At 38.4% G+C, this 15,939-nt stretch overlaps 1 protein-coding gene across 10 annotated transcripts in view; it reads left to right on the forward strand.

The window, feature by feature from the left end:
• Positions 1-14,165, forward strand: part of AZI2 (5-azacytidine induced 2) — a 45,949-nt gene extending 31,784 nt beyond the window's left edge. For 9 of the 10 annotated variants that reach the window (XM_078851748.1, XM_073333388.1, XM_073333391.1 and 6 more), the window contains 2 exons: positions 6,736-6,854; positions 11,771-14,165. In XM_078851748.1, coding sequence (XP_078707874.1) covers positions 6,736-6,854; positions 11,771-12,177 — 526 coding nt within the window. In that variant the 3' untranslated portion in view covers positions 12,178-14,165. Of the gene's footprint in view, positions 1-567; positions 709-6,735; positions 6,855-11,770 lie in introns of all 10 variants that reach the window. The other variant, XM_073333395.1, reaches the window with a different exon arrangement.
• The last annotated feature ends 1,774 nt before the right edge of the window (positions 14,166-15,939 follow it).

Raw genomic sequence — 15,939 nt, forward strand, 5'->3', positions numbered from 1 at the left:
CTTATGTGAACTCTAAGACAGAGAAGACACTGTCTAAATCTTCTGGATTGTTTCCAGATCACACAAGTTTAATAGGCAGTTAAAATAAATAAATAAATAAAGTTTACTACAGTCAAGGATGAAAGCACTCTAGAATCAGGAAGAGAAATGGATGTGTCTCAAAGAGGTGGGTTAGTACAAATTAGAGATCCAACACCCAAAAGTAAACTGAGTAGACAGACATTCAAGATGAAAAGTTGATTTGAGGAAGTAGAGGATTGGATAAGAATATAATGTGAGAGGGATAGTGTAGCAAGTCTATGGAGTTTTGTGCAAACGTGTATTGTGTTTTTGAGTTTGCTTTGGTAGTGGCTTCAAGGGTAAATGTTGTGGAGGATGGGATGTATGGTTCTGCTTTCTACATCTTAATAGTATATCTGGATTCCTTTTAAGTTTAGTGACCAGGAGTTTCGATTCCTTTTTGTACACTGTTGAGTAGCCAACATGGAACACGCTCATGGAGTGAGTTGGCCCTTTTAAATCCGGTGGGCCCAGCTCTGCCTTTGTCTGGTTTCTTCTGAATCATAGGACTAAGATGTGCTCGGGTGAAGCATCTGATTCGAGGAAGCATGTGACCAGGAAGGGTTGGATGCATAGGCTAGAAGAAGAGCTTGCTAGAAAAGACTGTCTTCTTAGACTGAGAGACACCAGGATTGGGAAAAGTTCTGGGTGAGGCCCTTGACTGTGATCAGATAAAAGGCTTGTGAAGGGCTTATCCAGAAGAGGAGTGGGGAATGTGCCTGAGTTGGGGTGGAGGGACAGATGTGGACAGAGGGCGCAAGGACACATGGGAATGCAGGGACATATAAGGACAGGGGCAGATGTGCCTGACTGAATGGGAGAGGCTAGGGGTCAGCTAGGGTCTTCATGCAGAAAGCTTTCTAACAATCCTTCCCCACTGCCCACCCCACAAAAAACCCTGTTCCATACTTTTCACACCCATACCCAACAACCCTCCAAGTTCATACCCAGGCTCCTTCCCAGCAATTACTTCCCTCTCCCTTAGCTCCTCTGTTACCCCTGACTCCCGCAAGCCTTTGCGCTGCTTCTGAGGAGTGTGGGCAATACGGTTCTGTATTGTACTTTAAATGAATTATTACTTAGAGTTCTGTATTAATACGCCTAGTAAGGAATCTATTTCTCAAAAAACATTTCCTGAATCTTTTGTTGTCTGTATTGTTAGACATACTTGCTGACAGGTATTTTTAAATAAATGACAAAAAATAATTGAAACTGGTGTGATTATATTGTGTTGTTTTGACAAATTCTGCAAATTTCATTTTAAAATATTTTTGTTGCAGAATTAATTTTTTGGTGCAGAATTCCCCCATGTATAGACATAGATGCTAGGACAAGGGAAGCCAACAGTGTTACAGATGTGATCAAGTCAAGAAAAAGGAATTCCGTAGAGGCAAGATGGCAGTAAAGACGAATTTTGGAGATAGCAATAGTGACTTGGAGATGAGGGAAAAGGTCTTGTGTCAGGGATGATGCCAAGATTTCTGGGCTTGGGAGCAATGTTTCCTTTTAATTAAGGAGAATAGTAGTGGAGTCACAAAATGGGATTAGGGCTTTGTCTAGAAGTACTTAAGTTTTTGGTTTATTCAGGTGTAGTTAGAAGACGTTCAAGACAAGCAGATGTGAGATGACATTGGAATATGAGTCAACACCCATAACTACATGAAGCCACATATAAGTGGTGGTGAAGGTAGACAATAAAGTATCAAGGAATCAGCTGTGGGGTGCTTTATTATGGAAGGTGCAAAGTCTCCACCAGAAACCTTAAAAGGAGTGGTTGGAAAAGGAGCATTCAAACAGGAGATGAGCATGCTAGAGAACTTAGCTGCTTGTTCAGTGCCATTGAAAAGGATAGTGAACAACACCTGAAAAACCACAATGATCTCAAGGTGAGAAAAGGAATCTGTGATCAGAGATAAGAGTAAACTAAATGCTTCTAGTGGTGATGTCAATTATGTGCAAAATACTGTTGTCTAAGCAAGTTATGTAAACGAAAACATCAGCCAGAACTGAGCATATTGTGGAGCAACAATAGCTACCCCCATCAACCACCATAACCTGCCACTTGATCTTAATCTCCATAGTTTTATTTAAAGGTAAAACGCTTTTGAGCAAAATAAGTAAGTCTCATGCAGCACCCTTAAGGCCAGAGTTTTACATCTGGAAGTTCTCAAATCTTTTAACACTAGTCAAGCGAAGTATGTAGAAGATTCTTGGGTAGCTAGACTCCAACGTAATATAGGGTTTAAAAGATGAACACCTTGTATCATTCCAGGAAGGAGATGAAGCCAGCAAAAATTCATGGATCACAATGTAGTGATGGTGACCTGTTCCACTTAAGTATGTGGCCCACTGGAGTTTGCATTGGCTGAAGCTTAACTGACCTTTGTGGCTTGCCCCTCCATAGTGCATTGCAACCTGTAGATAACAAGGGCATAAGACATCAACTAAAATAGTTCCTGGCTTTCCTATTAACTCTTCTCCAACTTCCCAGAGAGATTCACAGACACTAGAAGAGGCTTGAAGGGTAAAAGGAATTTTCAGCGGCTAACAGGAAGGAGTTGAGTCCTGCTAGTAGTATTGGAGCTTTTGAAGACCTCAAAGGTTTTCGGTCAGAACTGCAGAAACAGCTGTTTGTGAGTGTGCTCCCAGCTGCAATTTACCCTTTTCTCAAATAATGTATAACACTGACAAATCTTCAGGCTGACATCATAGAAGATGGAAGCAGAAGTGGAGAATGCAGTGACCCAGCCTAACCTTGCTTCCACTGGTCTGTGCTGTGCTGCGCTGCCTACCTTCAACAAACAAGAAATAAGAAGATGTTACAAATTATTCCTTCTATTCACTTGACTAAAACACATAGTAGTCCTCTTGAAAAGTGTTGGCAAATCAAATAACTGCTTTTCCTGTTGGAATAGCCCCAAAACATCTTTGCTCTGTAATCATGTGTGTATTGTAATCCGATACATTGTTATCCTGCTTGACTACAGGGAGTGCAGTATGGGGGAGAGTTGAAAAATACTTTAAAAAAAAAAATATTTGGGTTTAAAGGAATGTAGTGGTTATACCGATAAATTTGTGAGCTTATTTGTACCTCTCATCCTGACATAGGCAAATTGTGTACTTACGTAGTTTTCCACAAGAGGGGAGAATAGTACTTACTAATAAGAAATTGTCATAGATCATATTGCGTCGTCTTGGTTAGCCTGTTGAGAAGGAGAAGGACACACGTTTTAAAGAATGAGTAGTGTTACCAGCGTTCTTTTCACTTACTCAATAGTATTTTTATTATGACTATAATATAGGGCAGGCTATATCCGAACTACTGCTATTCACCTTTGTCACACAGCAGACAGGTTTTTGTTGTTGTTTGTTTTTTGTCTTGTGGTTCCAATTGCAGCAGGATAGTCAGTCTTGCATGTCTGACAGCACAAGTGTTCTCAAGATAAAGTAGTTATCTGTTCTTCAGTCTAGTAGAGTAAATTTTTTTTAAAAAGCAGCTTCCAGGTAGCAGCCCTCCGCAGGAATTGGCACATGTACAGTGTGGTTTTATATTGTAATTAACTATTTGTAATGCATATTAATGTACAGAACTGTACAGAGCAGTCTTTTCACACCCTTAGATAGGCTCCTGTGTGAAACATTTACTATAGCAAACAACCTTATTGTTTACTGGGGGAGGGCATATGCCCTTAACTCATTTTTTGTGAAGTAATTATTTCACACTTGTCAACTGCTTGTAAAATCTCTATGATTGTAATGTATCTGTTTTGCAAATCCAGTTTCCTGAAGACTTAAACAGTTATGTTGGTGCTAAGAGCTTTCCAAGTAGTATCTGTAAAAGGATTGTATAGTGGTGGATGATTTTATTGGTGAGAGGAATATTTTAGTAAAATAAGCTGTAGTATTTCACAAATGTTTGCAGTAAACATATTTCTTAAAATGTTGCAGTAGAGGGATGTATGTGTAGTGAGTGGATCAGATGTTTTTATGCTAACTCAGTGGTTCTCAAACGTTTGTACTTTCACAGCAAGCACTTGTTCCGCAAGCCTCTGAGTTCAATCCCCCCTCCTTATAAGTTAAACTTTTTATATATAAACAGTATTATAAATGCTGGTGGTCAAGCAGTGTTTGGGGTGGAGGCTGACCGCTTGCAACTCCCCCCACCCCATGTAATAACCTTGTGAACTGCTGAATGGTCACGACCCCCAGTTTGAGAACCTCTGTGCTAAATAATTAACAGATCTGAGAAGATTAAAATAAAGGTGTGTTTATGTATATCAATACAGCTGCCACTGTTACTTTGTAATTACAATTTACAATCTGGGTATATAGAATACTTAATAACCATGAAGAAAAGGTTTGTAGTAATTTAAATAGTTAACTAATACATGCAAGGATTCATGTCATACATTCTCATCTGGAGGAAAATTGTACATATGAGGTGAAATATTCAAAAGTGATAGACACTTCATAAGTCCCATTGACTTTCAGTGAGATTTAAGCTTTTAAATCACTTTTGAAAATGGGGTTTAGGCACTTCTGAACATTTTACTCTTAGTCTGTGGCAGATCTGGAGCTGGTTTTAAGTTTTATGTAACTTGGATACTGGATAGTTCTTGTTTGGTAGAATGAGCGTTGATCCAGTCATTTTCAAAGTTGAGAGCATCTGAATAAGTGAAGCATAAATACGATTATTTGTCCTCTGTTTAAAAAAACCAAACCAAACAAAAAAACTACTTGGGTTGGTTAGTTAGTTTGAGTTTTCAGGTGTCACACAGATTCCGCAGCAGATATCCACAGATTTAGGATACACTTTTTTGCTCTCAGTGTAAATGTGTTGATAACATTTCATACCCACTGATATCACTGATACCCAACAATCTTAGAGCTGGAATGAAGTGAAAACTATTGTGCTGTCACATCTATAAAGCAATTTTGAATGTGGATTCAGAAATTCTGTGTAATGGGGATTCTTGTATAGCACAATGGGGTCCCAGTCCATGACTAAGGACTCCAAGATGCTATGATAATACAATTAATTCTGGGGAAAAAAGTTTGCCTTGGGTGTATATTTACTGTTAAGTGGTATTTCTGGTCATAGTCTGTTCTGAAAGAAAGTTTTAAACACTAATGCTGTAGCTTCCTTTCTGAGCAACTTGTGGTGATCCCAGGATTTTGTTAGAGCAGGATTCTTAATTTAAAAAAAGCTGTGGATTTTCTGTGGCCAGCAGTTGACTGTCAAAGCAGTAGTAGCCCAATGCCTCTATATCAAAGGTAACAGTGCATGCATATTTTAAAATATTCCAGGAGGTCTTTCAAAACAGTAGTTGATATACAGTTGCTGTTCAATATGTGTAGAAGCATGAATGATGCTATCTAATTATTGCATTTGAAAGTACAGGGGTAGGTTTTCAAACCAGGTTGGCTCTCAGCTGCTCTTATTGTTTTCAATAGGAGCTGCAAGGTACTGAGCACTCTGAAAATAGTCTTCATGTACTTGCATAAACAGAAACAGTTGTGGGTACTAAGCATTTCTGAAAATCTGGTTCATAGAATTATGTTCTGAAATAATGACAGGTTTCAGAGTAGCAGCAGTGTTAGTCTGTATTAGCATAAGCTTTCGTGAGCTACAGCTCACAGTGGGGCACTAAGTGTACCTTCTTAAGCATCTATTAAATATCAGAAAAATACTCTGAAGACTGAATAATCTGCTAAATTTAGATTAATAAAGAGCTCTTTATCATATATTTTTGCTTAGACATTCTCTGATTCTTTCTTGGCAAAATTTGACTTGCTGATTACCTGTTTAAGTCATGGATAATAACTGCCTTAAATAACAAGAATATTTAGAGGACAAAACAGCTCTGCCCACCACATTTCCCACCCCTCCCCCGTCCCCACTCCTTTCCCTGTCCACCACCAAAAATGAGAACTGGTTCTTGATAACTTACACTGTCTGATCACGTTGATTTACACTCAACAGCATGAGGCAGCCCAGTCAGACATAAAGCATTATTTTAATTTTGGCCTGGGCATGTGTTCAGCAATTTGGGTATCAAGTACCTAATTAATCTGAAATCACTGTGGCAAACTGAGTGGTGTGAAGACTAAAATAGCAAGTTTGAAATATCAGATGCTTAGTTTTAGACTAATACTGTAGATCCATTAACATGATCTGGAATATTATGTTAGTTTGTGTGTGGCAATTTGCTAAATTACAAACAAAGCAATTCATATTTAATTTCTTTACCAGATCTGTTTCATAGTATCCAGTGTGTGTATTTGAAATATGTACTTAGGATATTTTTGAGGGTATTGGCTTTACATCAGGATTAAACTTAATTTCAGATGTGAAACTAGCAGAGTATTCTTAATCTTAATTTGCCATTTGGAGAGTTTTGGAATTATTTCTTTAGTTCAGTGTTTTTAAGCACTAGCATGCACAGCATTAAGAGCCACATAATCTGATGGCCTCTGCCTTACTGGCTATATTGTCCACTGGCAATGTCAGATTGAAACGATTCTTTAGTAAAACTGAAAAGAGAATATACTCATTAAGCAAAAAAGGCATTGTTCAGTGTTAATATTTTCTTTGTAACTCTTAAGAACTGCAGTAGAGTCAGGGAGACCAGTTGCAAGGGCAGCAGAAATTTAACTTTTTAAAATGTCTTTCAGTGAAAATGTGCAGCAAGCATACTGGGAACTGAAGAGGGAAATGTCTAACTTGCATCTGGTGACTGAAGTGCAAACTGAGGTTCTACGAAAATTGAAAACCCCAACTGCAACCAAGAAAGGCAAGTCAGTGTTTGCAGGAATAAGCCTTACAAATACAAACCACTGATCCAAGCTACACCATTTTAAAGAGAAACTAGCTATCATATCTTATCTAAATCTCATCAATTGAAGTTGATAAGCCAGAGTGTATTATAGTTCCAGCCTAACCCTTTACTGCTTTGGCTTCTGTCTCATACTGGTCAGCTTCACACATAAAGGTGTTGCTGATGTGTTGTTGTTTTTTTTTTTTCTTCAGTACTGTATTCTGTTCCCCTTGTGGCTTTTTTCTCAGTCAAGTGTCGCTGATGTGTACAAGGCTGAGGTGTTAAGTTTACTCATATTTGACCTTTTTACCACAACTACTTCATATTTTAAAAAAACAAAACAAAGATTTCACTTTTCAAATGAATTCTCTTTAATAGTATCAGCTATAGAAAACATTTTGGTAGCATTTTAAAATTCAGGAACAGATTTTGAACTCTTTCCATGTAGCTATAATTTTTCTTACTACTGATGAAAACATTCTGAAAACTTGTCTCCCAGTGAAATAGAACTCCAGATGATGACATTCCCTGTAATCAAAATATTGATGCTGGAAAACTGGTTTACCTCCACCACCCTCTTAAAAACAATTGACAAAATTGGTCATTTCCATTGCTCTGGGTTTACTGCAGATTTTATATGTTGCTGACTGAAATTATTTCTGTTTCAACTCTTGTGTGTAATATTTCCTTCCAATGCAGGGGTTTTACAAAAGACCGATATTTGGCACTGTCACCTGTGATCTAATGATAGAAAGCTAAAGAAGAGATCATTCGGTTAGTGAGTAGCAGCATCTCTATTTTTCACTGAGCAGGAAATTCCAAATGTAGGTAATAAATAGGATAAGTAACAGTCACTTGTTTATAGTATGTTTGATTGGTGACGACATCTGATGATGCACTTCTTTGATAAAGGATATAAACAGGTCAGAGAGCTCAGATGACCGATCCAAAAGGCTAAATATTAGAGGAACACTTTGCTAATACAGAATTGGATGGCTCAAGGAATTGATAATGGGATTCACCTCTAGGGCACCAGTTTGACTTTAGTCCTGTTCTGTGACTGATGATCACTATCTGAGGTAGTCTACGAAATGAGTTGGTAGCTTCAGTCCAGTTCCCACTGGATGAGTGTCTGTCTACATTGAAAAGGTACGCTACTGACAGATTTAACATCCAATTTCAGAAGAGAAATCAAGGATTGTGTGGACTCTGAATAATTCTCTAGTCCTAAGAAGTCTGTTCTGGCCAGGGTTGTGTGATGGTAGCGTAAAGAAGCATGCATTTGCTTTGCTGTAGTGGTTCTGTGGCTGTTGTCTCTCTCATCTGCACAAGTGCTAACAATTCATTTCCCCACCAGAAAACTCATTGCAGCAGCATTTTCTGCAGTCAGTAGTGGAGTTGTGCTTCAAGGGATATAGAAGACGACGACATAAATTGGTCTGCTGGGGTGTGTGGATTTTTGCCAGGCTTATTTTGTAGGTTTCTTTGCCCACAATCATTTATTGGCACATACAAGCATCTAGTTCAGGGGTCGGCAACCTTTCAGAAGTGGTGTGCTGAGTCTTTTAAGGTTTCCTGTGCCAGTAATACATTTTAACATTTTTAGAAGGTCTCTTTCTATAAGTCTATAATATATAACTAAACTATTGTTGTATGTAAAGTAAATAAGGTTTTTTAAATGAAGCTTCTTAAACATTTTAAATTAAATCAAAATGCAGGGTGGCCAGGACCCAGGCAGTGTGAGTGCCACTGAAAACAGCTTGCATGCCGCAGGCCGCCTACCCCTGATCTAGCTGTATTCCTTCTTGTAAGCTTCCAATCTTAAAGCTGGACTTGGCTTACTGATTCATCAATGTCTCGTATTAATGCCGTGCAGTCACGATGCACCTGCATTGTTAACATGCAGAGTATAACCTTGATTTGAACCATGTCTTGGACTATTTATGGGAGAAAATCAGTTTGCCTAATAACTGTGTTCATGCACTCCTTATCTCCTTCTACACACGAATTGGCTTTTAGAGGAGATGATGATGAGGAAAGAAACTTCTTGAATTAAGAGAGCTAATAGACAAACATGATCCTCCCTTTAACAAATGTTTCCAGATATTCCATGACCTTCTAAAATGATATCCTTGCATATTTTAGGGTTGAGTTGAGTCAAAAATTGGGCAAGTAAAACAGTGAGGTAAAAGTGACTAGACTGTGAATTAATATAAGGGAAACCCTATGACAACAGCAAAGAATTGAATTGCTTTCTCTTTCTTTTACAAGGACCACTATATTTTCAGAATGTTTCACACATGTAGAATAGTGTGTTCCCAAGCAGTATCTTTCTTAAGGAAAAGGCTGGTAGAATCTGGAATGTCTTTGGAGAAAGTATTGAGTCAATGTCCATTGAATCTTGTTCAAAAAGTTATGGGCAGGAGTAGAATGAATTTCCTCTCCTTCCCACACTGTTTTATTCACTATTCTAAGTTCCATTTCTGAGTACTTTTGAAGTTTGTTCTATAGCAGAAGTGAGGCTTTTTTTCAGAGCGCCTTTTACTTTTCAACACTGTTTCATACTCCTCAGAGAATGGAGAGGGTAAGCAAGAAATTTATAGAGTTCAAAGTAATTGATGTGACATGTTAATCTTGCCAACAGAATGTCCATTGCAACACGTATGTGGATTCCATTTATCCACATACAAGACACTGTTCACGAAAAGCAGCTCATGGCTTCTTGAAGCATTTTGAAAATCTTTAAGTGTAATGGTGGATGAAAAACAATGAGAAAGTGGGGTGTTTTCTGATGCTTTTCAGTACCTTAACATATAGTAAGTAGAACATGAGCAAATTTTAAGATTGAAGGCTATATAATGCTGTAGCTCCTTGCATGAATTGGGCATTATATAACTCTTAAATGTTGAGAGAGATCCACCGTAGGACTCTGTCTGAATTGACACACTTTTGCTGAATGTGTTTAGAAGCAACTTCCTTATTTAGGAATATTTTTTGCTATCTCAGGAAAAAATTTGACAGTCCAGTCTTGTTTTGAGTTCTTGCTGGGCTGATACAGTTTGGTCAAATCTTGACTACAGCCAACTTATACTGTTTACTATTTAATTCTCTCAATGCCTCATAGGAAGGATGAAATGGAACGTTTCTCTTTTGTTGCTGTCACTTAGAATGCCCTCTGTCTGTGGAAACAAACATTTTCCTCAGAATTTATCTCAGTATTTCAACCACTAGTTTCTGGCCTGAACTAGCTCCAGACCACTGGAGTGTACTGATTTTTTGGGTGTATTTTCTCATCCTTACAATTTTCATCTAGTTCTCGGTAGGCCATTTCCTTGAATGTGAGTATTCCGCTCACACGTGTTCGTAAGCAAACTACAGCAACTCCTCATGGAGCACTTAATACAACAGGGCACCAGTCCTGATGGGGCCTACCCACTGCTACAAAACAAACAGATAGTATATGTTGTGTATATAACTACTCAATAGTAGGACAAGGCTGCCTAAGTGGCTCTGCATGCTTCTCTTGTCAAATAATCTTAGTCTTAGAGTATAGAAATTTGGGTAATTTTATTGAGATTAAAGTACTTTCAGGTTGATTATCAGAAATATTGACCTTGAAATTTTTATTAACTAGTTATAACCCAGACTGTTAGTCACAGACAATAGACAGGTTGCATCATCCCACACTTTTTTTGAGATGAATAGCTATGCTACCACTAGCTTGGCTGTCGATAGAAGGTTCAGTTTAACTAGAAATATCCAAAGAGTAATAATACAATTCCCTTTCTACGCTTCTGACTGAATAACACTTCATCTGCCCTAAAGCTTCACCAGCCCCAGTATTCACAGCTTTTGGAGTATAGTACGTGGTTGCCATTTGTCCTTGTACCTATGAATAGCTTACAGCTCAAGCACTGCTTCTTACACCTATCAGCACAGATGGGGTGAGTCACAAATTTCCTAACTGTATCTTCCAGATGCAACAAACCAGCCCTTCGAAAGTGTTTTTTACTGAAATTTGCTAATTGGTCACCATTTTTTTTCACGTTCCCTGGCAGGGTGACGCTACATCCTGCACTGACTCTTCTGTTTGTTCCTTCTGAGTGTTGTGTTTATAAACCAGAGTTTGTATTCTAGATTCTTAGCTGTTGTAGGAAACTTCACCTTCTCTATGGAGTGCTTAATTTGTAGGATCTGACAATCTTCATTAAATTTGTAGTGAAATGCTAAAGAGAAGTAGAGGTGATATGGGCAATTTAGTCCCACCCACTCCTTGTCACATACTCACCCAACATGTGGCCAGTCCCATTTCTACTTCTGGATAGTTGCTGCCTGTTTTTTCAAAAGGTCCTCTCCTTCTTAGTCTGTTTGAAACCTGGCCCTTGAGCAGAGAAGCAGTAAGCTCCATGCCATCTCCCCACTGTTGCTTCATGGACTGAGGATGAGTTCAGGACCTGGCAGCCGCAGGAGGCAGCTCATTGAGAGACAATGAAATAAGGTGCAAGATTCTTTGCAGGCAAGCAACATTCATAGATTCCAAGGCCAAAAGGGACCATTGTGAATCAGACATTTGAGTCCACACAGATCATCCTGGTGCAGCACTCTATACTTGTGTCACCAAACTTCTAAAGATTCACAAGTCTCTCTCACATCCATGTGAGAACGAGTTGATTGGGTTTTTGAGAGAGTGCTATTTTAATGAGTTATGGTGAAACTTGCAAAATAAATTTGAATAAAAATTAACTCTGATTTAATTGGCACTCAAAAGCAGGATATGGGATCCATTAGGTGAAAAGTTGTCCTGTTACACTAGGTACATTTCTGAATGTATGTACACTATATCTTCTAGATCCATAAATTAAGAATTACATTTAGTTGTCTTCTCTCTCCAGCGTCTACTTGTGCACCAGTACAATGTGTTGAAGACGTGGAGAAGAACCTCACAAAGTTATATTTGACTTCTTCTGGGGCAGTCTACAAAAAAACCTCTCTTTCACAAAATGACAAACTTCTCTGCAATGCCATAGCTCCCCCTCTCGCAAGAGATGTAAAAATCCTGTCTGAACAGGCAAATCTCCAGTCGTGGACAGATGAGAGACCCATGGCGATTGGCAGCACCACCTGTCATGAACAAAACTCCTATGGAAAGAGCTCTCTGGAAGATAATTCCTGGGTATTCCCAAGCCCTCCAAAACCTAGTGAGACAATGTTTTGGGAAATGAAAAATAAATCCTCTTTGTCAAACTATCCAATAGATTACCTGGATCAGTGTAATCAAAACTGCCTGCACAAGAGCTAAGTAGTTTCTGAGAGAGACTGGGGCTGGTTCTGAATAGGCACCTGAGTGCTAGAATTTTTTTAAAGAGAAAAGTAGTTAGCTGAAATGCGGAGGTAACGTCTTTTGTCTTGTTCCAAGATGGGTGGCCTGATCACTCATTGCCGTAGATCAGGACTAAATCAAAGGAGCTACTCTGGTAATAGAGGTATAAGCAAATCAGAATCCGGCCCTAAATGCTTGGTCCTCTTATATTGAACAGGACACACACTTGCAAATATTACACAGACTGAATATTGAACTCTTGGAATAAATCAAAATAATCCAGCTCCGCATTTCAGTTCGCTGTATGTACGTAACACTGCTCATAAAGACATTTGGTATCCTGTGTTAGAAACCTCTGAAAGCTGTGAGCTTACCTCTGACAGAAATGTCTTTCAGATATGGAACTCTCAGGTAAAGTAATGGAATTGGAATGTTATTTTTACCCCCTCTGGTTTAGGAACAGTCACTGGATTTATAATGTGTGAGAGATGCCAAAAGGAAAAGGTGAGATTTATAGGATTTTTTCCAAAATCATGTTTATGTAACATGTATAAACCAAAACTGCTAGGATACACTGTTTCGATGGCACCTTTTCTTTGGCATTACTGTAAGTATTTAAAGATCATACATGGATGCTGCTGAAAGCTGTAATTCATGGACATAGTTTTTATTTTTTTCCACTGAGAGAGGAAATTGGTGCCTGTTATAGAATCACCCTAACCAAAATGCAATGGTCTTTGTGTGCCTCCAGTTGTATATCACCAAAATCTTCACTTTAACTGTGATTTCTAAGGCCACCAACTTTTTTTTGTCGCAGAAACAGAAGCCTTAATTTGAGCAGCTCAGATGTTAAGTGTCAGTGTTCAAAATACACAACTGTGCCACATCAGTAGGGTTTTTCATCTGTTGTGTAGAAAACTAGTGTTTCAAATTATAAATTTGCCAACTTTTACACAGTTTTGTCCATATTCTGATGTATGTGGTTAGCTGGTATAAAGATAAATGTCTCTTTAAACCAAGGAAACTTCTAGGCAGTTAAGTCTTGCTCTTTGGTAGAGCAGTTTGCTTCTTACACCAGGTTTAAAGTGAAATGGTTGAAATGTACAATACTTTTGAGGAAAATTCTACATTGGGTGTTTCATATTCTGAGTGAATGTAAAGTTTAATTGGTAGTAAAATGATCAGTACTGGTAATTGTTCCCTGTATACAGGGAACAAGCGTCCAATTCACCTTAAGGTCAATGTAAAGAAAAAATGGATTTCACAACAGTTGAGCAGTAAAATATAAAAAAAGCAAGTAACTTCTGTAGGAAAGTTATGGCTGCATTAGTCACATCAGTGATGTACTATTAAAAGTATGATGAAATGTGGGCACTATGACTTATGTAGGTCCACTGCTCCCCCTCCCCCATGCATTCAGTACTTCATATGATATCCATCTCCTTTTTATGTATTGGAGTTTTGTCTATCTTAAGTCAAAAGAATGTCTTTGATACCATCTATTTTATTAGTGAACAGCATACATAAATAATATGCCTACCTTTCACCAGATATGTTTTTATCTTTGTTATCTTGCTCACGTATCCTGGTTTGTCTGTGATTAATGGAAATAGTGTCAGATGCTGGAATTTATTCTGACCAGTGAACATGACTGACTCAAGGGAGTACAAGCTCTTGCAAAGTAATAGAACAAACCCCAATATGCATAAAACAAATCCAAGTCGCTAGGCTTTAGCTGATAGAACCAACTACCTGTGTAATAACAAAGCACCAGAAACTATTTCTCATGTGGCTGCATAATATATCTAGTTTTAATGTAATTTACTGGGTTTACTCCCTGGTTTACAAAGATTTTTGGTAAGTTTAATGTATTCAACAGCCATCAACCTGATTAACAGTTGGAATTATGCAAGGAAGGAATCCTGTTGTGTAAAATTTTAAATAAATTTATTTTTGTTTGAAATGGACTTCACTTATAAATGTCCTTTTGCTTTGGCAAGCATAGCTGTTTCCTTTGTTGTTGCTCTGTCAATTCCTTATTTTTAGATTGTGTGCAAAATGGGGAAGAATTTGAATCTGACCACAGATCAGTGAAAATATAAAAAATTAAATTCAAGGTACCTGCTTAGCCCTTAGGAGGAGTGTACACCTCCACAGATTGCCCTGACAGGTGGAGGAGTATTCTCCTCCTGGGTACATGAAGGTAGTTGGGGTTGGCTGTCTTAGGCAATAGAACATTCCTATATATTCCCTTATTCTTCCTCCCCTCTTCCAAAAGTGCCCCTTTCCAATCTTGTCCTCTTCACCTTTTATAAACAGCCAGGCTGCACTTCAGCATGAAGCTGCTCTGTTCTCTGTGCAAAGAAGCCCTTATGCCTAGGCCTCTGCTACAAGTATGTGCTGAGGGAGAAGAGAGGAAGGAAAAGCAGTACTCACTGAAGGGGACTGCTAGATTCTGACAGGTGAGACAAGGGGGGGCTTGCTGTAGGCTGGAGTTGCAGTCCACTAAGAGCACCAAGCAGCTCTACCATAACCCTTGAAAAGGGAAGCTCTGGGTTTGGAGTCATTGGGGAACTGGCCATGCATTTGTTAATCTGAAGTCTGCAATCAAATCTTGACTAAGAAGAGCAATTTAAATCATGTTTTTTGTGGGTTAGAAGGATTTTTCCATTTTCAGAAGTCAAAGGTTCTTATTGAACATGCTCACAAATGGCATGCTAATGCCATAAGAGGTAAAGAATGGCTGCAGTGGGGTTTTTTGTATAAGAAAAATCAAAATTCAGTCCAGTTGATCAATATGTAAATGGGAGCAGAAAGCAAAAATTCCTCTGAAAATGGGTAAATTGTATGATTTTAAAAATAAGACTTTTGGAAAAGTCAAATTGTGTTAAATTTCATGACCCATGGGAACTGGTCACTGCTGTGGCTCACAGCCCTACTCATCCTTGATGGTAGTAGTATGAAAGTGTCACAGAATATTGAAATTTTGTTGGAAAAACATGGTTAGTATTTGATGCTTTTTGTATCAAGTGAAGATAAAGCAAGTTGCTTGCATACTAAGTATCTGGAAAGTCACTTATTTCCTAGGGTTTTTTTTATTAATAGTTAACACTGGCATAGTAGAAATTTAGAGGCACTGTCCCCTTTCAATTCAAAAGGTAGTAATAGTTTCAGAAACTTTTGTCCTGAGTCTACTGACTTCATGGTTTTTTTTTCTCCTCCCTTGCTGCTGTGTGAAATATCCAGGCCAAGGAGGGAAGAGAAGTGAAGCACCAAAACTAGCTTCCCCTAACAGGCTGTCAAATGTATAAAGTGAACAGATGGTTGGGTTTTTTTTGTTTCATCTCTTCCAGTTACAATAAGCTTGGTGTAGTGGTTGCAAGGCTAGATTTTTTTTTTAAGTCCCTTTAAGTTGATTGTCTTTTTTCCAATGAATAGTACAAACTAAAATCAAAACTTGGGGGGAAACTTTCATAGGCAAAAATTAACTGTACCACCCTTCCTGATGAGTAAGTAGGTACCACACAAGCAGTCCTAAAAGGATTTCAACCGAAGCCCTCACTGCATTGGGGGCTTGCAGCTGTCTGCTGTAAGTGCTCAGAACGGCTCTTTATGTGATGGTTCCCTCTTATTTTAAGATAGAAAACTGTACTTAAGATGTCACAGTGCTAAGAGGAATTAACATGTTGGAAAAGTGTACAACTAAATCTTCCATGGTGAAGGGGGAAATCTGAATCTCTC

Source organism: Lepidochelys kempii, chromosome 2, assembly GCF_965140285.1.
Source record: "Lepidochelys kempii isolate rLepKem1 chromosome 2, rLepKem1.hap1, whole genome shotgun sequence".
Classification (NCBI taxonomy): Eukaryota; Metazoa; Chordata; order Testudines; family Cheloniidae; genus Lepidochelys; species Lepidochelys kempii.